This window comes from Pongo abelii, chromosome 13, assembly GCF_028885655.2.
Source record: "Pongo abelii isolate AG06213 chromosome 13, NHGRI_mPonAbe1-v2.0_pri, whole genome shotgun sequence".
Lineage (NCBI taxonomy): Eukaryota > Metazoa > Chordata > Mammalia > Primates > Hominidae > Pongo > Pongo abelii.
The window spans coordinates 114,654,320-114,679,084 of NC_071998.2; the positions used below are offsets into that span (position 1 = coordinate 114,654,320).

General features: G+C 59.7%; 1 protein-coding gene across 3 annotated transcripts; it reads left to right on the forward strand.

Annotated features, from left to right (window-relative positions):
- The first annotated feature begins 1,557 nt into the window (after nt 1-1,557).
- On the forward strand, nt 1,558-24,577 carry CRB2 (crumbs cell polarity complex component 2). Of its 3 annotated transcripts, none has more exons than XM_054520570.2 (13): nt 1,558-1,678; nt 8,616-8,939; nt 11,655-11,850; nt 11,969-12,108; nt 12,903-13,088; nt 13,280-13,393; nt 15,889-16,761; nt 16,851-17,359; nt 17,957-18,122; nt 18,919-19,705; nt 20,364-20,480; nt 21,005-21,131; nt 22,633-23,125. In XM_054520570.2, the coding sequence occupies exons 2-13, from the start codon at nt 8,618-8,620 to the stop codon at nt 22,855-22,857; spliced, it is 3,762 nt and encodes a 1,253-aa protein (XP_054376545.2). In that variant the 5' UTR covers nt 1,558-1,678; nt 8,616-8,617; the 3' UTR covers nt 22,858-23,125. The 3 variants fall into 3 exon arrangements, with proteins under 3 accessions (XP_054376545.2, XP_024108071.3, XP_054376546.2); XM_024252303.3 differs by lacking the exon at nt 1,558-1,678 and adding an exon at nt 1,879-2,068 and having other exon boundaries at nt 22,633-24,577; XM_054520571.2 differs by lacking the exons at nt 1,558-1,678; nt 12,903-13,088; nt 13,280-13,393 and adding an exon at nt 1,879-2,068.
- Nucleotides 24,578-24,765: the final 188 nt, after the last annotated feature.

Sequence of the window (24,765 nt, forward strand, 5' to 3'; positions counted from 1 at the left end):
GAAGGAAGTCACGTGCTGAGGTCACCGACTAATCAGTGGCTGAGCTGGGCTCGAACCCAGATCTCTTGAGCTGTGAGGCCTCTGCTTTTCCTGTGGCATGGAGAGGGGCTTCTCCCACCTGGGGAGGGGGATCCTGTTGTATTGGAGAGGCAGGGGATTAAAGATGGACTGAGAGAGGTTAGGGTCCCAGAAACCAAGGGGCAATCCCTGCCCTGGAGACAACAGGCCTCAAGGGCGGGGATGGGGCAGGGGCAGTGGATAAGGGGTCTACCCAGGGCTTCTTGGGTTCCCTCCTTTGGTCCCTGGGGACCCAGGCCTGTGGCACTTGCCCCGGGCTAGAGGGTCGGCCAGGCCCTGTGTGGTGTCCACTGCTCCCTCCCCTGCACTGCGGGGGACCCTTGCCCATCCCTCTAGCTCGTCTGGACCTCCCTCAATGGCTCCTGCTGTCTTTCCAGGCTGTGTCCTCCCGTGTCAGGGACACATCCCAGAGCCCAGGGCCTGCGTGGGCTGTATCCACGGTTACTGAATAGGGACAAACAGGCATGTATTGGCAGGGGCCGGTGGCTCATTTCAGGAAAGTCCCTTCAGCAAGAGGATTCTCTCCCCACTGGGACTGACGGCAGTAGAAGAAAGGAATGTTGTTTTACGTTGTAGTGTCTCTGAGATGACCTGGCTTCCTGAACCAGGTCCCCCTGAAGAGCTCCTCCTGTCCACCCCAACAAGAGGCCAGCTGGAGAGCAAGCAAACATCGAGTGCAGCAGGAGACTATAAGGTTAGACAACAAGAAGGACTTCCTGGCAGGGGAGAGCAATGCTTGCTTGGTTAGAGCTGCCGTTCAGTAGAATGGGCTGCTTTGGATTGCAGTGAGGTCGCTGGAGTTGCAAACAGCAGAGCCAGAGATCAAGGTCAAGTGGAAGAAAGCTGGGAAAGGTTCAGTTTGGCTGGTGAAAGGTGGAGAGGGTGGAGGGAGGCAGGGGCCACCGTGGTGCAGGGCTGAGGTGCCCTGCAGGGAGCTGATCCTGAGGCCGATGGTGGGAGGAGCTGTGTGTGGCAGGGTGGGATGGGGTGGGGACAGCAGGAGACACTGAGAAGGTGGCATGGCCAGGAGCTGGAGGCTGACTGAGTGTGGGGAGGGGGAGGGGGGAGTGGGGAGGGGGGAATGGGGGGAGTGGGGAGTGAGGAATTGGGGGAGTGGGGAGGGGGGAGTAGGGAGGGGGGATTGGGGGGGAGTGGGGAGGGGGGAGTAGGGAGGGGGGATTGGGGGGGAGTGGGGAGGGGGGAGTAGGGAGGGGGGAGTGGGGGGGAGTGGGGAGGGGGGAGTAGGGAGGGGGGAGTGGGGGGAGTAGGGAGGGGGGAGTGCGGAGAGGGGAGTGGGGAGGCGGCATTGGGCTGCAGGATGGGAGGTGCCTCGGCTCCAGTGAGAGCACTGGGGAGCAGCAGGTGGGGGGACGAGCTGGATGGGAGGGGCTGCAGCTTCCCAGCAGAGACAGGGTCTGGGAGGTGACTGGACTGGTGAAGGCGTGGGCTTGGGAGAGAGGCCCGGGCTGGAGAGGTGGGGAGGGGGGATCCAGGAGAGGGGATAACTAAGGACTTGGGAGTAGCTGGTGTCACCTGGTGAGAAGAGAGTCCTGAACAGCCCCTCAGAACAGAAATTTCTCCAAGGAGGCTGACCCGAGAGGTGGGAGGAGAGTGGGGCAGGGGGTCAGGAGGGAGAAACCGGTGGGTGCCAAGACCAGGTCGGCCCCACAGGCTGGGGGGCTTGAAGACTTGGGGCGGATGTCTAGGGACGTCCACGAGGTGGAGCAGCCCAGGAGGCCTGGGTCGGGGGAGGCTGCGGCGGCGGCGGGGAGGGGAGGGAGGGGCTGGGCCTCTGTCCACAGCATTAGTGCTGGTTGGAGGGACGAGGGGGGTGCGGAGCCAGCCAGGCCGCCCTCCCGTTCCCACAGCAGCCGAGCAGAGCGGGCTGCCATGGCGCGGGCCAGGCCTGGGACCCCGGACCCCCAGGCCCTGGCCTCTGTCCTGCTGCTGCTGCCACTGCTCTGGGCCCCTGCCCTTTCCCTCCTGGCTGGTGAGTTGGGGCCCATGTCTGGGGGGGCCTGGGAGAGGGTCTGTCCTCCAAGGCAGACACCTCAAGCCTTGGCTGCTGGGGCGGCGAGTGGGCTGGTCCGCGTGGGTGCAGGCCTGAGCTGTGGGGTGCACAGGAGTGCGCGGCTGTGGGCCCCCAGACTCTGTGGGGCTCCACGACGGTGAGTGTGTTCTGAGACTTGGGGGGCTGTTTCATGTTGAGGGGGGTTGTAAGTTTCAGGGTTGGGGGATCAGGGGCTGGGCGTGATTTGAGGGAGCTGATGCGGGTGACGTATGGGGTGCGTGTTTTGGGAGGTGCTGTGTTGCATCCTGTAAAGGGCTGGGGGTTGGGGCTGGGGGACTTCTGGGTTTCTAGGGGCTGAGTTTGGGGAGTTGCAGGTGGCATGAGCCTCACCCCAGAGCCTGTTCTGAGTTGCATGCTGGGTTGTGGGGCACAGGTTGTGGGTGTGTTAGAGTTGGGAGGTGGATGAGCTGTCTGGGGTGAGCTGTGAGTTGTGTCTGAGGATTTGGGTGTGTGAGCTGTGTCCCAGCACACGCTGTGGGGTGTAGGTTGTCCAGGGTTAAACCGGGTCTTTGCTCTCAACATGAGGGGTGTGGGATGTGCACAGCAGACCCCAACTCAGGGGACTGAGTGGAGAAGTGGGAGGGAGACCCAGGGAGCTGGGTGCCTGCCAGCACCCCTCCATTTGTGCGGTAGCCCTGCCTGTGCTGGGAGCTGCTGGGGATGCTCTGGGTCCCTGTGGGGTGGCTGGGGATTTGGGAACATGTGTGTGTCCCCTGCTGCTCCCTCCCCAGCATTCCAAGGCCAATCTGAAAGGGCTCCTTGAAGCCAGACCCCGTTCGCCAAGCCCTTTTTGCTTTTGTCCAAGCTCTCGGAGCCTGGAATTCCTCCTGGGGGTTCCAAGGGAACGCTTGGTGTTAGTCACTATAGTTACAGGGGCCGGGCCTGGGAAGTCCCCTGCCCCCTCCACCACAGGCTGGGGAGAGAGCCAAGGAGGGCCTGGGCTCTCCCGAGGCTGGGGGAGCCCTCCCTGCCCCAGAGCTCCACAGGCTGCAGGGTGTGGGGGCCAAGCGTCTCCCAGTCCCACCTGGGGACCCTCATGTTTCCCGCACTCACAAAGCTTTCATTTCCTATCCTGTCTATGGGGCCCTAGGGAGGATGAGGACCCCATTTTGCAGTGAAAGAAACCAAGGCTCAGAGAGGGACGGGGACTTATGAGCTGGGCTCTGCTGGCAGGTGACTTGGGCTCCGTAGAGGGGCGGGGCATGGTGGCGGGGGGCGGGGTGGCTGCTCCTCTCTGTTCTCTGCATACAAAGCACGTGAGATCCCGGTCTGTGGATCGGGGCTCTGTCCCCTGCCCTGTGATGCTCACACACCCACACTCCGCACACCTGTGTGGCACGCCCAAGGGCACACAGTGCCACAGGGACAGGTGCCACAGATACATGTGGATCTACCAGCACATGAACCTACACACATGGCATGTGCCTGCACACCAATGTGCACACCCCAACACGCATGTGTAGACATGTGTGCATTCACACTCAGTGTGCACTCAGGGGACCTGGAGGCACAGAGTGAATGGAGGCTGTGGGGGGTCTGGACACTGGTGTGTACACTCACCCCATCAGGCCTGCTGGGGTGCCCAGGGGCAGCCTTTCCTCTGTCATTTCTGTGCTGGGAGCCCCATCCTTGGGGATCCCTAAAAGTTGGTGGGGGACACTGCAGGCATGACCATTTCTGCACGCTGATAACCTAGCCTGCCTGCCGGGAGGGGAGGGACTGGGAATTTTGTCACTTGAAAACCAATTTCCATCCTGGAGGGGATGGGGGCTTCTGGAGGCCATGGGCCCCTGGCTTTGCTCCCCACCCCTGCCAGGCCCTGAGCTGGGCCCCTCCATCCTGGGCCCAATTTGCCACAAAGGCCCGGCTGGTTGCCATGGAGAGGACCAAGCATCTTGGAGTACAATGGGGCACGTTGGGCTCTCATATCCACCCTCCCTTCCCTGAACACCCAGGGAGCCGGGCAGACAAAGGGGCAGTGAGTCCAGGCCCCAAGTCCGGCCCCTCCTCCGGCCAGAAGGGGGTGGGGGCCTGCGGGACTGAAGCAGAGATGGAGCAGAAAGCCACACACATTCAAACCAATGTCAGGATCCTTCGGACAGTGGGTGTCTGCCTCAAGTAAAGAGTTGTTAATGAATAACATCAGCCACTCCATGGCAGGCACTGTGCTATTATTAACAAGGTCTAATTTAATTCTCCCAACAGCCTATGAAGTCGGCTCTGATACCCCCAGTTTACAGAGGAGGTAAATAGGCCCAGAGACGGCCAGTCCCAGAGCCAGGCAGCCCCAGAGCCAGTGCTGGGATTTCACAGTACACTATGCTACTAGCCTAGGCAAAGTCATGTCTCTTCTCTGTCTCTACAAAACGAGGACAGACTGGCTCACTCCGAGCGCTGGTACAAGTGTTCGAAGAGAATGCAGTGAGCGGTTCCCCACCCCAGGTTTTGGCATGGAACCCCCAATTTCAAGGGAAATTTTAGATGGAAGCCCATGAATAGTTAATAGTAAAATTGTTAAAAGTGGCCTGTTTGGGTGGCAGGTGGGGAACCCCACCTGCTGTGTCTCCCCATCACTTCAGGAGGTAACTCCCTGGAACTGTGCTCTGAGCCCAAACTCAAGGGTTGGTCAGTGTCAGGCACAGGGTAGGCGCTCCGTCCCTGACAGCTATTGTTGCAATTACTGTTATCAAAATTATGTTTTTTAACCTCAGAATGTAAACATTTTTGAAAAAGAGTATTCCAAATTATTCTGCCCAAAAGAGAATTGCACCCTTTCCTGTTGACTGAGTGAGTGTCTGCAAGCCCCCATGGTTACTCAGCCCTACCCTTGTGGGGGTAGAGCCTTGGGGCCCAGGGATATTAGATGAACAATTTCTTCCCCTATGCTAGAAGTTCCCACACCTTATGAGATCTTAGGTCGCTTCTTAGAAATATTCTGTCTCTTGATTTGTTGGGACAGGAAGCTTCCCCAGTAAATAACTCTTTTTTTGTTTGTGTTTTTTCGTTTTTTTTGTTTTTGTTTTGTTTTTTAAAAACCTCTTTTTTTGTTTGTGGTTTTTCGTGTTTTTTTTGTTTTTTTTTTTAAGAAAGGATCTCACCCTGTTGCCCTGGCTGCAGTGCAGTGGCAAAATCATAGCCCACTGTAGCCTCAACATCCTGGGCTCAAGCCATCCTCCCACCTCAGCCTCCCAAGCAGCTGGGACTACAGGGACCCACCCCATGCTTGGCTCATTTTGTTTTGTTTTCGTAGAGCCAGCGTCTCACTATGTTTGCACAGGCTGGTCTTGAGCTCCTGGCCTGAAGTGATCCTCCCATCTCGGCTTCCCAAAGTGCTGGGATTACAGGTGTGAGCCACTGCACCTGGCTTCAGTAAAACACTGCTTATCAGTTGTTGGCTGTTATAAACAGGCCCATTCTAAGTGCATGAAAAGTAGGAGTTACTAATGAGTGAGGCCTGAGACACAGTGGGATTGCTGACAGCTGGGTTCTGGATAGATGGGGAAGATTCCCCGCTCTGCCCAGGCTGATATTGGAAGCTGTATTCCTGTGAAAACCTTCAGAGATTTTTTTTTCCTGGGTGAGGCAGCTGTAATGTACTAAAGTGACAATATGTGGGTGGCAATTTAGGGTTTGTAAAGTGGAAATTTCACATGCATTGGGAGATGTGGACCTCTGGGAAATCAGAAGCTGATCTGATTCTTCGTCTCAACCTGGGCAAAATTATCAACCTCTTTGAGTTACAAAAACAGAAATTTTCTTAATGGCACCCACCTTTTCTGGTCTGAATCAAGTATAACAATGTAATAATACATGCACAGGCCCAGGCACATAGTACGCACTCAGTAAACAGCTGGGTCCTCCTGTCCCTCCCCAGGACAGGGCAGCAGGTCGAAGGGGAGGGGCGGGCGTCGGTTAATCCCTCCCTGCCAGGTCGGCCCAGGCAGCCTGAGGTCAGGAGGGATTTGTAAAGATAAGCACAGGCCCCTCGTTGCCCTGGCAACAGGCCCCGCCCCTCCAGCCTGGCCCGGGGACAGCTCCTCCTCCGCCCTGCTGCCCTCCACACCCCGCCCCTCCTTGTCTCTCCTGTCTGGCCTGGGCTATCCTGGCCTCCTAGGCTCACTCCTGGAAGACAGAGACAACCTGAGGTCAGCGGTTCCCACATCTAAAAGTGAAAGGAATCCCCCAGGAGCAGGTTGCAATGCAGATTCTCAGGCTCAGGGCCCTGTGGTTCTAAATTTGGGGTCTGGAGTGGGTTCCAGGAATCTGTATTCTCAATGTGGGCCCCAGTGATTCCGGGAAGCTTGGAGTGAGGCCCTGGGTTTGGATTCCAGCCTCCCTCCGGCTGTGGGCTGTGAGGCTGCTTCGACTCTCCCTTTCCTGAGCTGTAAAACAGGGATGATAATCCTATCCACCTCGGAGGGTAAATGCCAAGATCAACTGAGATGACACAAGAAAGATGGCTGTCCCTCCCAGGCAGGACTGTGGCACTATTGCATGCCTCCCAGGATGGGCAGCTCCTTCCCTTCCTGCCTGGCTCTGACTGGAGAAATTCCGTCCTCCCATGGGATTGGACTCTGTCTCCCGGGCTCCGTCATTTAGAGCCCATCTGCTCCCACAGTCCTGGGAAGATCCCTTGTGACAAGGCACGTCCCCCGCCCCCCAAGATCCTTTCCCTGGTGCTGCCTCCCCAGCGTGGTCCCAGCTGCTCTGAGATAGGGGGCAAAGCTTCAGATTAGATGGGCGGGGGGGTTCGTTGCACTGCAAAGGTGAGGGACAGTGCCCTGTGGGAATTAAGTGAGGGGTCTGTTGGCACAGGTGCCGGCAGCCGGGGCCCTTTACCATGGGTTATGAATGCTGTACCCTCCTGAGCAGTGCTGGCCACACCCAGTCCCAGGGCTGTGCCCCGCATCACCTTGGTGAATCCTTTCAACACCTCCATGAGATGGGCACTTTTTGCACCCCAGATACAAACCAGGACTGCCCGATGCCCCAAACCTGTGCCCTTTCCTGAGGGAGCTGGAAGGATGCGTGTCAGGCCACAGGACAGCCCTGCCTGGAATGCGGATGACGCCTGAGAGGCTGCCAGCCTTATCTGGGGGGCTTCACCAGAGTGGGGGAGGGAAGGGTGTAGGGTCTGAGCTGTTCTGGGGTCTGGTGAGTGTCTAGATGACAACCTGGGTCGGGGAGGGGCACCTCTGGGAGCTCCAGGTGGGGGTGGGGGAGGAATGGAGGCTGTGTCTTCTGGAGGCTCCCCTCCCCCATCCCTTACCGAGTTCTTAACCAAAAGCAGCCCTTGACTGCGGTGCTGAGGGGTTGAATAGTTCAGCATTTGATGAGGGGATTCTATTATGATCCAATTTTCAGACTGGGAAACGGAGGCTGTGTAGGAGAAATGACTTACCCAGGGTCTCATAGCTAGGAACTTTCTGAGCTGAAATTGAACCCAGATCTGTTTCACTACAAAGCCCAAGTTCTCACTGGGGCATTGTGACAAGGCTCTCAGGAAGGCAGGCGGAGAGGAAGGGGGATGAGGATCTCTGGGCGTGGCTTCCAAGCCAGTTGGTGACCCTCTGTTAGAGAGAGCTCCAGTGCTGGAAGCATCACGGTGGCCAGGGGCAGGTGTCCGTGAGCCATCTCCATACCTGCTCTGTACCACGCAACCTTGGCCAGGCCAGCCACTCAGGTGTTTGCTGATGGGGGATGAAATGAGGGCCAGGGACCCTCTAGAAGTTCCTAGGCCAGTGGCTGGCAGGGGGTGGGTAGTGAGGTGGAGAAGGGATAGGAGTGAGACCAGCAGAGTACACGATCCCTGCCTTTGAAGTTGTCCACCCGTCCTCCCCAGGTTGAGGTCGGGCCCATCTCCAGTTTCACCCAGAGATGGAGTTACCAGACCCCTGGCAGAAGAGGTGGAGGGGGCAGTGGGAGGAGCCTCACCCTCTTGGGCCTCCTTGGATGGATGGGGCCTGCAGGAGGGAGACCCCTCCCCAGGTGGAGCTGAAATAATCCAGATAGACCTTGAAGCCTGTCCCAGCGAACACTAACTTGCTGTGTGAAGTGGACAGGGCTGGGCAGGCTTGGCAAGCCTTCACTTTCTTTTCTGGGCCTCCTTTTGCTGTCTGGTGCAATGGGCATGACAGACACTGCCTCAAAGGGGACTGCAGGGACAAGACAGTGGAGGGAAGCTCACAGGGGTCAGGGAGCCTCTGCTTGCTAATCCTGCCCAGGAGCCAGGCATCCTTGGTGCTATTTCTCTGCTATGTAGGCTCTCCTAAAACCGTTTCTAGTTCTGGGTGTAGATGTGTGCAGCTTATTGGGACCTGACTTGAAGACCCGTGGCCCTCTGTCCATACTGTGCACGCAGAGACCCATGTTGCTTTTGGGGTCTGGGGTGGGCCTGAAAGGGTGGGGAGGAGATTGTCTTTGTAACCTCTGCCCACCCTGCCCAGCCAGTTTCTTCTTTCTACAGGGATGGTGCCTTCAGAGCCCCCCAGTGCCTGTGCCTCAGACCCGTGTGCTCCAGGGACCGAGTGCCAGGCTACCGAGAGTGGTGGCTATACCTGTGGGCCCATGGAGCCCCGGGGCTGTGCCACCCAGCCATGCCACCACGGAGCTCTGTGTGTGCCCCAGGGTCCAGATCCCAGCGGCTTCCGCTGCTACTGCGTACCGGGTTTCCAGGGCCCACGCTGCGAGCTGGACATCGATGAGTGTGCATCCCGGCCGTGCCACCATGGGGCCACCTGCCGCAACCTGGCCGATCGCTACGAGTGCCACTGCCCCCTTGGCTATGCAGGTAACAGCCTGGGCCACCCTGGGAGCAGGTCTGTAATGCAGATGGCATCAGCTGCTCAAAGTGTGAACATCATGGCTTCAGCTTTGACTTTCGTGTAGGGACGCCCCCAGGCATCCGGGCAACTCTAGGGTATATCCACTTGGTCTGACTACAGAACTGATGCTTTGCAGGCTTACCTGGCAGCTCTGGGTGAGAGTATGTATGTGCGGGTGCTGGCATGGTGTGTGGCACATCTCAGGCATTCGATAAATGTGATTTCAGTCCAGCCTAGAGTTCAGTTTGGCTTCGGGGGTGGAATACCCCTCATTTATCTCTGGCAGTGTGAACATGCCTGGCATGACTTTAATGAGGATGCCCAGATAGTCTTTCTAGCACTTCAGGCCTGTGCCAAGCTGTGCCAAGCTGTCATGTAGACACTGTCTACATGACAGTCACCATCAGCTCATTTGAACACTCCTGATGTGGTCTGGAGTGCAATGTGGACCCCTGGCCTCTGGGTCTCCCCCAGAGTTCTAGCATACAGATATACAAGGTCTCGTTCAAACTGTAGTGTTGACGTACCCCAGGGATCGCTGCTGTCTGGAGTGGGATAATATATATGCGAGTGCTCAGAAAGGTGACTGGCACTGAGGGTGCCTCCTCCAGAGTGTGGCCCGTCCCAGGCCCACCCATGGTCTGAGCCGAGAGCATCCTGGAGCGGCTTCCCAGAGAGGCCTGAAGTCGGGAAGGAGGGCGCAGCTGGGGACAGGTCTGGGAGCGAGGCTGAGTCCAGGGCAGAGTCTGAGTCTGCAGTGTAGATGCTCTGGATCCTACTTCAATCCTGAATTCAGACAACTGTACTCTGAGGGCAGAGGGCAGTTTGAAGTCACTTCAGAGCAAGGGGTAGAGATTAGGGGGCTGGGTTCCAGGGCAGGGGGCCTACAGCGAAGAGATGGCAGCTGATGTAGAGAGATTTGGGAAGCCGGTTCCATGCATCTTTCTCATTGTTCCAGTGTTTCAGCGTCTGGGTGTATTAGTGTACATGCCAGTGCAGGTCACATCCGTCCATGTGTCTCCTAGTTCCAAGTTCTGTTTTGCATCTGTAAAGATCTGCCAGTACCTGGGGGTGTCTGCAGTCAGTCTGAGTGCACGTGCGGGCAGTGGGTTGTGTGGGCAGTGGGTTGTGCGGGCAGTGGGTTATGCGGGCAGTGGGTTGTGCACCCGGATGTGTAGCACTCGCACACTTCGGGTGACTCTTCCTGGGTAAGCTGTGGATGTGAGTGGGGGCAGCATCTGCCATGACTCATTCTCTCCTCTTTCCATTCCAAGCCAGGTGGGGGAGTTTGGGATTTCCAGACAAGGCCTGGCTCCCCCTGGCACAGAGGGTGGGAGTGGGGATGGGGAGGGAGGAGGGAAGGGTTATGGGAAGGTGGGGCCATGTTTTGTGCTCAGTGAACTCAGAAAGGGGGAGGGTTCCAGCTGGAGTCAGCTGGGCCTCTGGCCCCCCCCTTAGGAGGCAGGGCCTACTGGAGTCTACAATGACATGTGAGTCCAGGATGATCTCAGACAGTGTATCTGAAACCCTGGGACTCCCCATCTCCCTTCCTCTTCACCCTCACCTTGGGAGAGTCACTCAACTGTCTTGATTCGCCCAGGACTGTGAGGGTTCCCAGGACTTGGTACTTTCAGTTCTAAAACCAGGACAGTGCAGGGACACTGGGAGGAGTGATTACCCTACTCAAGCATCTCCTGCCTCTCTGGGATCTGAAAGCCACCAGAGTGGGCCTTCTAAAAAGTAGGTAGGGCCAGGTGCGGTGGCTCACACCTGTAATCCCAGCACTTCGGGAGGCCGAGGTGGGTGGATCACTTGAGGCCAGGAGTTGGAGACCAGCCTGGCCAACATGGTGAAACCCCTTCCCTACAAAAAAATACAAAAATTAGCCGGGTAAGGTGGCATGCACCTGTAATCCCAGCTACTCTGCAGGCTGAGGCACGAGAATCACTTGAACCTGGTGGGCAGAGATTGCAGTGGGCTAAGATTGCGCCACTGCACTCCAGCCTGGGCGACAGAGTGAGACTCTGTCTCAAAAAAACAAACACAAAAACACTAACTGAAATGTAGGTGGAACCAAGTCACTTACCAGTCTGAAACTTTCAGGATGGACCCAGAGGTTACCTGGTCCCCAAGGCACTGACACCTCCCACCCGACTCACCTCCTCCACCCTCTCCCTTGCTTCCAACCCTCCAAGCACCCCGCCTAGGGCATCATGGCCCTGCCCCGAGCGGAACTTGCCTCCTGCTGCAGTCTCTTTGGAATCCAACTGCTACCCACAGTCCCCTATCTGAATCCTTCAAAAGCCTCCTCTTCTAGGAAGCCTTGCCTGAACAGAGCAGACCCCCGGCTATTGCTTTCCCAAGACCCAACCCCTTTCCTTCTTGAACTTGGCAATATCAAAACCCAGCTCATTTACGTAATTACTGGCTGAATCACTCCCCCCATGTCCTGGCCTAGACTGCTGTGAGCCCCATGAGGGCAGGGCTGTCTGTCTCGTTTCTCCCCCTGCGGTTACTGGCGTGACCTGCCCCCCACCCGCCAACCACCACCACCACCACCACCACCCGGCTCTGAATGAATGAATCCACGAGTCTCTAACTCTGGAGCAGGGCTGGCGTGACCTCTTCCGCCCTGCTCTGGGTGTCCATCCTGCACCCTGTGTGTCCCCTGCCCTGTCCAGGCGTGACCTGCGAGACGGAGGTGGACGAGTGCGCCTCAGCGCCCTGCCTGCATGGGGGCTCGTGCCTGGACGGCGTGGGCTCCTTCCGCTGTGTGTGCGCGCCGGGCTACGGGGGCACCCATTGCCAGCTGGACCTCGACGAGTGCCAGAGCCAGCCGTGCGCGCACGGGGGCACGTGCCACGACCTGGTCAACGGGTGAGTGAGCGGCGGGGCAGGCGGCCGGGGCGCTGGGTGCCCGAGGGTGGGGAGGCCAGGCGCCGGGCAGAAGGGGCAGGCGCGCGCTCAACTCCGCCGGCGCCCCCCCCCCCCCCAGGTTCCGGTGCGACTGCGCGGGCACTGGCTACGAGGGCACGCACTGCGAGCAGGAGGTGCTGGAGTGCGCATCGGCGCCCTGTGCGCACAACGCGTCCTGCCTCGAGGGCCTCGGGAGCTTCCGCTGCCTCTGTTGGCCAGGTGTGTGCGTGCAGGTGCGCGGCCTGGGGCGGAGGGGTAGGTGTGCGCGTGTGCGGCCTGGGGCGATGGGGCAGGTGCGTGGCTGTGGGCGAGTGCCCGCTGGGTCCTCGGGACCAGAGTGTGTGTGTGATTGCAACCTGTCGGAGCCTCAGTTTCCTGATCTACAAAATAGGGCTGATCGTAGCGCCTGTCCCGGGGTTGCTGCGGGGAGCTCCAAGGTGCGACGCCTGGGAAGCCCTTGGGAAGGGCCTGACAGCTGCAAAGGGCTCGGTAATTAATGCTAGTAATAGTAGTAAGACTAGGCCGGGTGCGGTGGCTCACGCCTGTAATCCCAGCATTTTGGGAGGCTGAGGCGGGTGGATCACGAAGTCAGGAGTTCGAGACCAGCCTGGCCAACATTGTGAAACCCCGTCTCTACTAAAAATACAAAAATTAGCCGAGCATGGTGGCATGTGCCTGTAGTCCCACCTACTCGGGAAGCTGAGGCAGGAGAATCGCTTGAACCCGGGAGGTGGAGGTGAGCGGAGATCATGCCACTGCACTCCAGCCTGGGCAACAGAGTGAGATTCTGTCTCAAAAAAACAATTAGTAGTAAGACTAGTAATAGCACTAATAGGCCACTGCTGCTGAAGGCTGCTGTGGTCATCCCTGCTGCCCTCAGTCCGTCCCTCCCTCGCCATTTGTGGTTTATTCTGAGCTGCGGTCCCTTGCTGGCCCTGGCTATCCTGGTCATATTGAAGAGGTGCTGCCCGGCAACCCCGTGAGACCTGATGCCCGCGTGTGTGTGCCCCCAGGCTACAGCGGGGAGCTGTGCGAGGTGGACGAGGACGAGTGTGCATCAAGCCCCTGCCAGCATGGGGGCCGATGCCTGCAGCGTTCTGACCCGGCCCTCTACGGGGGTGTCCAGGCCGCCTTCCCTGGCGCCTTCAGCTTCCGCCATGCTGCGGGCTTCCTGTGCCACTGCCCTCCTGGCTTTGAGGGTGAGCCCCTGCTGGGGAAGCGGTCAGCCCATGTCCACATGCCCAGAGAGGGATCTTGTGCCCACGACCCCACCCCACATCCGAGTCTGCCTTCTCTCTTGGACTCAGTCTCTCTAGCTATAGAATGGACCCTCTCAGCCCCCTCCTGGCTCTGAGGGTGCAGGTGGGACCCACAGCTGGGCCTCTTACAGGAGCTGACTGCGGTGTGGAGGTGGACGAGTGTGCCTCACGGCCATGCCTCAACGGAGGCCGCTGCCAGGACCTGCCCAATGGCTTCCGGTGTCACTGCCCAGATGGCTACGCAGGTGTCTGGGGTGGGGTGGGCCTTGGGACCATCAGAATTGGTGGTCCTCGGGTGAGAAAGTCCCTTCTGTCTGGATGTGTGGATTGATGGGGTCGAGGAGATCACGGAGGAGGTGGGTATGGGGGCCCAGGTGACCGCTGAGGGTGGCTGAACTAGGACTCGCTTTGGAGGTGAGACTGGGGCTCAGGAGTGTAGTCCCGGCAGCTGGGGCCATAGTGGGCTGAGGTTGTCTGGGAGAACGTGTGGAGGGATGGTCTTCAGGGAAGATGGGGGTGGTTCAGCCAGGACAGAGAAGGAAAGGGGGGGCTATTGCAGAGAGTTAGGGGACAGCATCTGTAGAAGGATGACTCTGACCTTTGGGGAGCTAGGGCCTGTCAGGCAGGAGTTGGGGGTTCAGAAAGTCTGCCCCTGCCTTGGGTACATGCAGCTGCACAAACATAGGACACCGGTGAGCCCAGGGAACTCCACCGCCAACACTGAACGTCCCTGCCCCCTCTGGAATGCCTGCAACACCTCCCTCACACCCGCCCGCATTCCTGTGGGGGCACACTGCCTCCTCTCCCTGGCAGGCTCCTGGGCACAGGTTCCTCCACCAGGGGAAAGAGATGGTGGTCACATCTCCCCCCCTCTCACTTACCTGAAGATGGTGGGACTCAGTGTCCCCCAGCCCTGGATGGATGGTGGGACTCAGTGTCCCCCAGCCCTGGATGGATGGTGGGACTCAGTGTCCCCCAGCCCTGGATGGCCGACACTCCTGGGGGTCCTGAAGGCCCATCCACTGCCTCCATGGGCCGAGGTTCCCCAAGTCCTGCTCCAAGAGCCATGGCCTCCTGGGTGCCTGGCACACAGTGGGCCCACACAGCACGTCTGGCCTCTGGGAAGCATTTGCTCTGCATTTTGTGTTTTCCTTGCCACAGCCCTATGAGGCAGGGGTTTAAAACCCCATCTTACAGCTGAGAGGATGAGGGGGTGTCATCCCCCAGGTTCACCAGTATCAGTGGGAACCCGGCTCCTCTCCCAGTTGAGCTCACTGTTGGGTGACAGGGAGGTGAGACCTCTGAGATCAGAGCCAGGGAGGGGGGACCCCAGCGGCAGGGCTAGGCTCTTCGCCCATCCTTCCTCCCTTTAGGCCGTGCTGGGCATGGGGGAGGCCAGTGCCTGGCATTCCTGAGCAGGCTCCAAAGGAGGCAGCTGGGCCAGGCAGGGAGCTCTGCCCCCCCCTCAACTTCCCCAGCCTCAGTGCCCGCCCACCACTCTTAACCTGTCTGGAGGGCATGGCAATGGAGCTGGGGGCTCTGTGGACCTTGCTGGGCCACCTGTGGCTCCTGGCAGGTATGGAGGAATGTGGGCCCTGGGCAGGGGGAGGTTGGTGGGTGGTGGTTCCTAGGAGGAGGCTGTGGTGTTTGTGAGCTGATTGGGGCTGGGCTTCAAACCCTGGTGACTTCTCTGGGCCTGGGTTCCTCCAGCTGGGATATGGCTCTGGCTGAGCTACAGCGGGCTATGGCTTCTGGACCCAAGCTGGGGCCTGAGCACCTGAAGGGATCCTTGGAGGGAGGATGAGGCAGCCCCTTCACAGCCAGTGTGGGGGCCCTGGGACAGAGGGACTGAGGGGTTAGAGCCTGGCGGGGGGCCACTCAGAATGCCTTGGGTGCGTGCACTACCCCACTAGCTCCTCCATTTCATCACTCTGTCCATAAAAGCCATGCCAGGCCCTTTGCTGGACACCAAGGACATATTCAGGTCCCTGAAGATCTCAGCTGAGTAAACAGATACTTTTAATACAGGGTTCTGGGGAGCTGTGCCTGGGACTGCAGAGTGACACAGTAGTTTGAGGTTGGGAGTTAGGGAAAGCCTCTGGGCCCTTTGAGTTTGGGCTTTGCAGGATGAGTAGGAGTTTGAAAGGAAGGGTAAGGGAGAATGAGGCATTCCAAGCAGACAGAACAGTATGAGCAAAGCCCCAGAGTCAGGACTTTCCAGGAAATGCTTGGAGGAATGGGAAGTTCAAGATTTGTGGGAAGCAGGATTGAGGCTTGAGAGCCTGGTAGGACCCAGCCCATGAGGGTGTCTTAAATGTCAGGGTGAGTGATTGGACCTTAAGCGGCAGAGGAACCCGGCCTGGTGATGCTTTAGAAATGGATCTCTGGCTATTGGTGGAGATGGATGGGAGAGGGCTTCTGAAGGCTGGCGAACTGGGGGATGTGGGACGGTAGCCCAGACAGCTGGTAAGGCAGGAGATGGGGGGTGGGAGAAAGGAGGCATTGGAAAATGTTTAGGAGATGAAATCTACAGGGCCTGGACACTCACCAGACATGGGAAGGGAAGGGGCATCTTGGCTTCTGGCCTACGGGGGACTTGAGGGGACCATGAGAAATCCTTTGGGAATTGGTTTGGCTGATAGGTACTGAGGTCCCTATCACAAGAGGCATGTAAGTTCTGGGTCAATACTGTGGTTCTGGCCCCAGACATTACTGAGCCTTGGCTTGGTCTCTCCCAAAGGGCCGACATGTGAGGAAGATGTGGATGAATGCCTGTCGGATCCCTGCCTGCACGGCGGAACCTGCAGTGACAATGTGGCAGGCTATATCTGCAGGTGCCCAGAGACCTGGGGCGGGCGCGACTGTTCTGTGCAGCTCACTGGCTGCCAGGGCCACACCTGCCCGCTGGCTGCCACCTGCATCCCTATCTTTGAGTCTGGGGTCCACAGTTATGTCTGCCACTGCCCACCTGGTACCCATGGTTCTTTCTGTGGCCAGAATACCACCTTTTCTGTAATAGCTGGGAGCCCCATTCAGGCCTCAGTGCCAGCTGGTGGCCCCCTGGGTCTGGCACTGAGGTTTCGCACCACGCTGCCCGCTGGGACCTTGGCCACTCGCAATGACACTAAGGAAAGCTTGGAGCTGGCATTGGTGGCAGCCACACTTCAGGCCACACTCTGGAGCAACGGCACCACTGTGCTTGTCCTGAGACTGCCGGACCTGGCCCTAAACGATAGCCATTGGCACCAGGTGGAGGTTGTGCTCCACTTAGCAACCCTGGAGCTACGGCTCTGGCATGAGGGCTGCCCTGCCCGGCTCTGTGTGGCCTCTGGTCCTGTGGCCCTGGCTTCCACAGCTTCAGCAGTTCCGTTGCCTGCTGGGATCTCCTCTGCCCAGCTGGGGGACGCAACCTTTGCAGGCTGCCTCCAGGACGTGCGTGTGGATGGCCACCTCCTGCTGCCTGAGGATCTCGGTGAGAATGTCCTCCTGGGCTGTGAGCGCCGAGAGCAGTGCCGGCCTCTGCCTTGTGTCCATGGAGGGTCCTGTGTGGATCTGTGGACTCATTTCCGTTGCGACTGTCCCCGGCCCCATAGGGGTCCCACGTGCGCCGATGGTGAGGAATAAGCCAGGTGGGAAGGCAGCACCTGAGATCTGGCTCCCTCAGCCTGCAGGCCTCACACCTGGCACCTTCTCTCCCTGCAGAGATTCCTGCTGCCACCTTTGGCTTGGGAGGCACCCCAAGCTCTGCCTCCTTTCTGCTCCAAGAGCTGCCAGGTCCCAACCTCACAGTGTCTTTCCTTCTCCGCACTCGGGAGCCCGCTGGCCTGTTGCTCCAGTTTGCCAATGACTCCGCAGCTGGCCTGACAGTATTCCTGAGCGAGGGTCGGATCCGGGCTGAGGCGCCAGGCAGTCCTGCTGTAGTGCTCCCTGGGCGCTGGGATGATGGGCTCCGTCACCTGGTGATGCTCAGCTTCGGGCCTGACCAGCTGCAGGACCTGGGGCAGCACGTCCACGTGGGTGGGAGGCTCCTTGCTGCTGACAGCCAGCCCTGGGGTGGGCCCTTCCGAGGCTGCCTCCAGGACCTGCGACTCAATGGCTGCCACCTCCCCTTCTTTCCTCTGCCACTGGATAACTCAAGCCAGCCCAGCGAGCTCAGTGGCAGGCAGTCCCGGAACCTCACCGCGGGCTGCGTCTCCGAGGACATGTGCAGTGTAAGTGGCTGGTGGTGGTGGCGGGGGGGCGGGGGGTCCTCTTCCCAGGATCTGTCCTGTGTCACCGGGGCTTAGTGTGTCCCTTTGCTGATGAGGAAACTGTGAGGCTCAGGAGGTGAAGTGACCTGCCCAGGGTCCCACTACAGGAGGGTGGCAGGGCAGATTTACATCCGTCTCTTCAGTCCAGCTGCTCCTACCCTCTGGTGGTCCCCATGCCTCCCCCAGCTAGTCCTGGTCAGAGAGAGACACCCTGACTGAGATAGAGGGCTGCCTGAGCCTTTCTGCAGGAGCTACTTGGGGAACGGGACACCCTTTTGATCATGAACAGAATTCCACCAGCCCTGGAGTTGGAACAGCTTGGGTATGAACTCTGGTTCCTCTCTTTACTGGCTGGGTGACTCAGGCAAGTGGCTTTGCGTCACTGAGCCTCAGTTTTCTCATCTGTAAAATGGGGATGCTAGCGACTTCCTCTCCACTCGTTTGTGAGGAGATACTGTGTCTGTAGTAGGTGCTCAGTGAAGAAGCACTGCAATGCCAGCTATGGTGGGTGATGCTCACTGCAGTCCTGAGCCAACCCCTGCCCTGCCTCTCCCACAGCCTGACCCCTGTTTCAATGGTGGGACTTGCCTCGTCACCTGGAATGACTTCCACTGTACCTGCCCTGCCAATTTCACAGGGCCTACGTGTGCCCAGCAGCTGTGGTGTCCCGGCCAGCCCTGTCTCCCACCTGCCACGTGTGAGGAGGTCCCTGATGGCTTTGTGTGTGAGTATGTGTCCTGGGCAGCTCCCGTGCTGGGTGCTGGACACCCAAGCTGGTTAGATCCCATCTGCACTCTCAGGGCTTGTAGGATACTGGTGGACCAGGCATGCCAAGCCCCAGGGCAGTGTGGCAGGGCCACTGCATGTCGAGGGACAGAGTTTCTGGGGAAGATGAGCCTGTACTGGGTTTCCAGGCCAGCCTCTGAGAGCCATGGGGGGAAGGATATTTTATGGAGGGGACATAGCACGTGCCAAGTCCCTGAGGTCTGCGAGGACAGCGGAAGTGCAAGGGGGTGAGCAGGGACGGGGTGAGAAAGTTGGTAGGGGCTTTGAGGACGACACCCAGCTAGGCGGCTCTGACTTTATCCCAAGGACAGCGGGGAGCCTCTGGAGGGTTTTAAGCAGGAGAGGGGCATGACCAGATCTGCATTTTACAAAGATGACTGGCTGCAGTGAAGGGCGAGCCTCGGCCATGAGGTGGGGCAGCTTCACCGAGAAGGGAAGGGGCCAGATTCTGCCAGGAGTTGCTATTGCCTGGCCTGTGACCTGAAGGGTCGTCTAGGCATCGCGCCCCACCCCCCAGCACTGGCCGGGAACTGCTCCTCCATGGGTAGGAAATACATTGAGGGCAGAAGTGAGGGTGGTGGGGGGCGGCTGCAGTTTCCAGGATTAGATGATAGGTGGGTGCGTGTACCCCACCCCAAGTAAATGGCTGTCTGCCACTCGCTGGGGGAAGTGGGGAGGTGGCATTTCTGGAGAAGGCTCCGTGGGCCATTCCCTGAGGTTCCTTCTCTCCGCAGGTGTGGCGGAAGCCACGTTCCGCGAGGGTCCCCCAGCTGCGTTCAGCGGGCACAACGCGTCGTCAGGGCGCTCGCTCGGCGGCCTGTCGCTGGCCTTTCGCACGCGCGACTCCGAGGCCTGGCTGCTGCGTGCCGCGGCGGGCGCCCTGGAAGGCGTGTGGCTGGCGGTGCGCAACGGCTCGCTGGCGGGGGGCGTGCGCGGAGGCCACGGCCTGCCCGGCGCTGTGCTGCCCATACCCGGGCCACGCGTGGCCGATGGTGCCTGGCACCGCGTGCGCCTGGCCATGGAGCGCCCGGCGGCTGCCACCTCGCGCTGGCTGCTGTGGCTGGATGGTGTGGCCACCCCGGTGGCGCTGCGCGGCCTGGCCAGTGACCTGGGCTTCCTGCAGGGCCCAGGTGCTGCGCGCATCCTGCTGGCGGAGAACTTCACCGGCTGCTTGGGCCGCGTGGCGCTGGGGGGCCTGCCCCTGCCCTTGGCGCGGCCCCGGCCCGGCGCGGCCCCCGGCGCCCGAGAGCACTTCGCGGCTTGGCCTGGGACGCCGGCCCCGATCCTCGGCTGCCGCGGCGGGCCTGTGTGTGCGCCCTCGCCCTGTCTGCACGGCGGTGCCTGCCGTGACCTCTTCGACGCCTTCGCCTGCGCCTGCAGCCCGGGTTGGGAGGGCCCGCGCTGCGAAGCCCACGTCGACCCCTGTCACTCAGCGCCCTGCGCCCGTGGCCGCTGTCACACGCACCCCGACGGCCGCTTCGAGTGCCGCTGCCCGCCTGGTTTCGGGGGCCCGCGCTGCAGGTGGGACGGCTGGGCAGGGGGGCGGGCTGCGAATGCCCCCTGGGGCTGTGGTGGGGCAGAGAAGTCTGCCAGGTGTGTGGATGAGTCGCTTCCCTTCCCTGGTCCTCATGTCCTTATCTGTGACATGAGGAGGACAGTTTAATTTGATAAATTTCCTTATAAAACACAGATCAAAACACACCCAGTTAGCCTGGAATTTCAGATAAACAGCGCTGTGGTCTGGGGCTGGGAGCCGCCTGCCGCTTACACGGAGGTTCATCCCTATTGGTCGCTGGTTGGGGTGGAGGGAGGGGGTCGAGCTTTGGCGCTTCCCTTATTCATCTCGCAGTGGCTCATCCAGGAGCCCAGCGTGTGGAAGGGGATCTGGCTGTGGCCTGACCCCTCCCTCTCCCCTCAAAGAATGTCCAGGCGTTGTGTTTAGGAGCTGCTTTTGTTCAGAGTCCTTACACTTTGTTGTCCTCAGAGTCCTCTGAGACGCTGGAAAGCGAGTGACAGCCCCGTGTCCCTTCCCTCCCATCAGGGACCTCAATCCCATGACTGATAGAGGGACCTGAATTCCATACATGAGAACACAGGCTCAGGTGGCCCACGGTTACAGCGCTGGGGAGGGCAGGTCCCAGGCGTCCTGCACCCACTCCAGCCTCTGCTCTCTCCCCAGGTTGCCTGTCCCATCCAAAGAGTGCAGCCTGAATGTCACCTGCCTCGATGGCAGCCCGTGTGAGGGTGGCTCTCCCGCTGCCAACTGCAGCTGCCTGGAGGGTCTTGCTGGCCAGAGGTGGGTCTGGGGGCCTGGGAACTGTGAGGGGGTCCAATGAGTGTGGAGGGCTGTTCCTCCAGCCAGGGTGGGGCGGGGGTCCTCGCCCACCTTCTCACCCCTCCCTGGTATCACAGTCACCATTGTCACTTGAGTTTCTTTCCATGACTCCCAAGGCCATCCTCTGTGATACAGACTGCTGCTGGGCAGCAGTTGCCTGGTGGCAGTTCTGGAAACCCAGCCTTAGCCTGCCTGTGGGAGACTGTAAAAGTGCAGATTCTGGGCCCTGCAGGCAGTGGCGTCAGCTCCTGGGGCACCTGCCTTCACACAGGCTCCCCTGTCACCCTAATGGGATGAGAGTCCTTTTCAGTGACGGCTGCTCAGGTGGTCACCTGGCAGGGCCCAGCTGGGCAGCAGCAGCGCATGGGGACAGTGGATGGATAAGCTCTGATGCTTGCTGAAGGGGGCGGTGGGCAGCAGAGCAGCTGGGAGCACAAGAGGCAGCCATGGGGGAAGCCGCTTTCTCAGCCCCCCTCCCTCTCCAGGTGTCAGGTCCCCACTCTCCCCTGTGAAGCCAACCCCTGCTTGAATGGGGGCACCTGCCGGGCAGCTGGAGGGGTGTCTGAATGTATCTGCAATGCCAGATTCTCCGGCCAGTTCTGTGAAGTGGCGGTGAGTGTTGTCAGGGGTGAGGGGCCGTGGATGTGGCCTGCTGGGCCGTTGGCGAGATGCTGCTGGGGAGAGAGTGCAGCACCATGGGGCTGTTCCTGGGCCACTCTGTCATGGGGTGGGGCAGTGAGAGAAGCCTCAGTTCCCTATCACACCCCCCACACAGGAGGTATTTCCACTGCAGGGAGAGCTTTGGGGGCTATCACCGTCTATTGACAAGAGCACAAAGCTCCTGACTGGGTCAGGGGCTTCCCCAGAGTGCCCAGGGCAGTGGCAGTGAGGACAGATGGTCTCTGCCAATCCAACCAGGACTCAGGGCCAAGAGGATGTTGGTGTTCTGGGATTTAGGTTGGTGAATCCAGGAGACTCATCTTCAGGGGTTTCTGAGCCAGTGTCCTGAGTAGGAAGACACGGAGGGGGCAGGGGGCCTGGGAGTCTGCACTGGAGCAGGCTCTGCCTACTGTGCAGGCTGGCCCCAACCCCGGGGGGCTCAGCCCAGGAGGAGCCTGGACAGACGAAGGCAGCAGGCGCTGGAGCTGTGAACCTCCCCGCCACACCCCTTCCTGGGGCACGGTGGGGGGAGTGGGTGCTGGCAAGGAGAGGCTTGGAAGGGAAGTCTGGGGAGCAGCCTTGATCTCCACAGGCTTCTGGCAGCCTGGGTCCTAAACCGCAAATCCCCTCCGCTTATGGGGAATGTTTCCTTTCAAGTTGAACTTTTACAGCCTCTGGCTTCCCCACCCAGCCACCTCCCAGGGCAGGGGGAGGAAATGTCTTTACAGCTCCTCCCTCAAAATGTCCAGGGGTGGAGGCTGGCAGGGCCCTCTCAGGACCAGAGGAACTTTCCTCTCCAGTTTTAGGACCCAGGTCACAGTGGGCTGAGAAGCCTGGAGGTACAGAGGGAGGCTGGTGAGTCCCAAAGCCCGTGCCTCTGGAATCCTCGCGTCCTGGGACTTCAGAGTCCCAGGCATGTGGAGGCTTTGATGGGGAATCCTGGGAGCCTGTGACTGGAGACAGCAAGGAGGTTTGCTGGGCTCCCTGAAGCCTGGGCCAAGGCTTGCAGGGACAAGCTGTCATAACAGCCCCCCGGCCCCCCTGCCACCCCGCCCCCGCAGGTGGGCCCCAGTGGATTCTGACCTTGCTATTGTGGCAGAGGGCCGCTCAGCCAGCCCCTGCTTCTGCTCTGCCTCATCAGACCCTTGTTAGGCTTCTGTGAAACCTATGCACCCTGCTTAGCTCCTGCCGGGTGTTCAATAAACGCCCATCTCTGTCCTTCTAGCCAGAACTCCTTTGTTGTATAGGACTCCCCGAGCAGTGGCTCTGACAGGTGGTTTCCTGGCACTTGCCTGCACACCCCTGGGGCCGGGTCTTCACCGCTCCCAGGGCAGCCTGCTCCCAGCTCTGATTTTCTCTGAGCAGGTCCCTGTGCTGCGCTCTCTGCTCTCTGAGGGCCCCAGGGTCCTCCCCTTCTCTGTGGTCTTAGGCCTCGGTGTTGTGTCTCTTGCAGAAGGGCCTGCCCCTGCCGCTGCCATTCCCATTGCTGGAGGTGGCCGTGCCTGCAGCCTGTGCCTGCCTCCTCCTCCTCCTCCTGGGCCTCCTTTCAGGGATCCTGGCAGCCCGAAAGCGCCGCCAGTCTGAGGGCACCTACAGCCCAAGCCAGCAGGAGGTGGCTGGGGCCCGGCTGGAGATGGACAGTGTCCTCAAGGTGCCACCGGAGGAGAGACTCATCTAGGCCAGCCTGGCTGCCAGCACCAGCACCTGGAGGTCCTGAATGGTTTCTACCTGGAGACCCAAGGAAGCTGCTTCCAGGGCTCGGGACATTGCTATGGAAGTGTCCCCTTGGCTGGCAGCCTCTGCCTCTGCCTCATTGTGGATGGAGGACGAGGGGAGCAACTCAGGGAAACAGGCCTAGAGAGGCTGCGGACTTCTCCATCCCACCCTCGGGGTTCCGCCTTGGCAGGTGTATGGCTGTGCATGGGAGGGCACACGTGGGTTCACATAGTGTGTTCAGGAGTGTGTGTATCTGGAGGAGTGTGTGAGAGTGTGGACCTGGGCCCGTGTTAGTCTGCAGATGCTAGTGTGAGTGTGTCCTGACATGGCTCCAGGGCATGTCTGCTGCGTTTGCTGTGTGTCTATGACTCTGATGGGTGTAGCTGATCCCAGGAGGTGGCGGCTGCACCATGGGGTCAATCATTACAGTCCTAGGGCAGGGGCGGCCCAAGGCTGCATGTTCTCCAGGAGGCCAGGCTGGGGTTGCCCAGGTACCTCCTTCCCCGCCTCTGGGGGCTGCTCCTGCTGTGGAGGCAGCTGGGAAGTCAGGGAAGGCCACTAGCAGAGGCTGAGTGGGCTTCTGGCTCCTAGGACAAATGTCCCTTCAGGCAGGTCTGTCTGCCAGAAGCCAGAGCCAGTCATGTGAGGGAACCACAGACCCACCTGCCCCCTCAGCCGGAGCAGCCCGAGGGAGCAGAGGAGGGGCTGCCTTGAGCTTCCCACCCTGCTGTGGTCATTTGTCAAAGGGGGAAGGCACCCACTGCCTACCTCACAGGGCTGTTGTGCGGATCAGAGGGGACGACAGTGGGGAAAGAATCTGGAAGTCGTCAACTGCCGTCTGATGGGAAGGACCGTCTGGGTGTCCTTCTGGGATGAGGATGACAGAGCAACCCTTCTCCCGCCCCGAGCCCCCCCAGCTCACCTGACCACCTCTGGTTCTCCAGCTCTGGTCCTCCCTCGCAGCCTGGTGAGCTCACTCCTTTCCCTGATGACTAGTTGCCTCTACACAGACTCGGCGAGAGGACTCGAAGGAAGCCCTCTGGGTTGTCTGCTGAGTACAGGGGCTCAGTGAACACTGGCTCTGCCTGAGTCGGGGCTGGGCCTGCAGAGGCCGACTCAGAGGAGACTCTGCTGCTTGCTCCCAGCCCCTTCCCCGGTGATGCCCATCACACTGTGACCTCCCATCCCTGAAGGGCAGCTGCCTGAGGGCCTGGCCTCCTTCCGGCTTCATGGACCTGGAGGTGTGCCCTTTCGTCCTTCCTGCTTCCCAGGCCAGGAGATCCGTTTACACTTTTGGGTCGACCGTCAGCTTTTCCTTTCGGTGTCGGCAGGTCCCAGAGGCATGGGTGTCCAATCCAAGGTGGGGAGCCACGTGACAACTTGGGGGACTGGGAAGTCAGCAGAGGCTGGGATAGAGAGGACCCTGAACATCAGGCTCAGGGGCTTGCTTGGTCCTTATCCTGTAGGAAGTGGGACCACCTTTCCCTGAACTTTGTCTACAACCCTTGGGAACGTGGGGAGGTGGCAGCTGGTTGCAGGGTCAGTTTACTGAGTTAGAGATTTGGAAAACCTGTGTCAGCTGTAACTCCTAGGACATTTTATATGGAACCCAACATGCAGATGAAAGCTGGCTGTCCCCTGTCCTCTTCCTGGTTCCTGTGGGTTTGGGTGCCTGGTTTTTTTTTTTGAGATGGAGTCTAGCTCTGTCACCCAGGCTGGAGTGCAGTGGCGCCATCTCGGCTCACTGCGACCTCTGCCTCCCAGGTTCAAGCAATTCCCTGCCTCAGCCTCCGGAGTAGCTGGGAATTACAGGTGTCTGCTTTTAGTAGAGACAGGGTTTCACCATCTTGGCCAGGCTGGTCTTGAACTC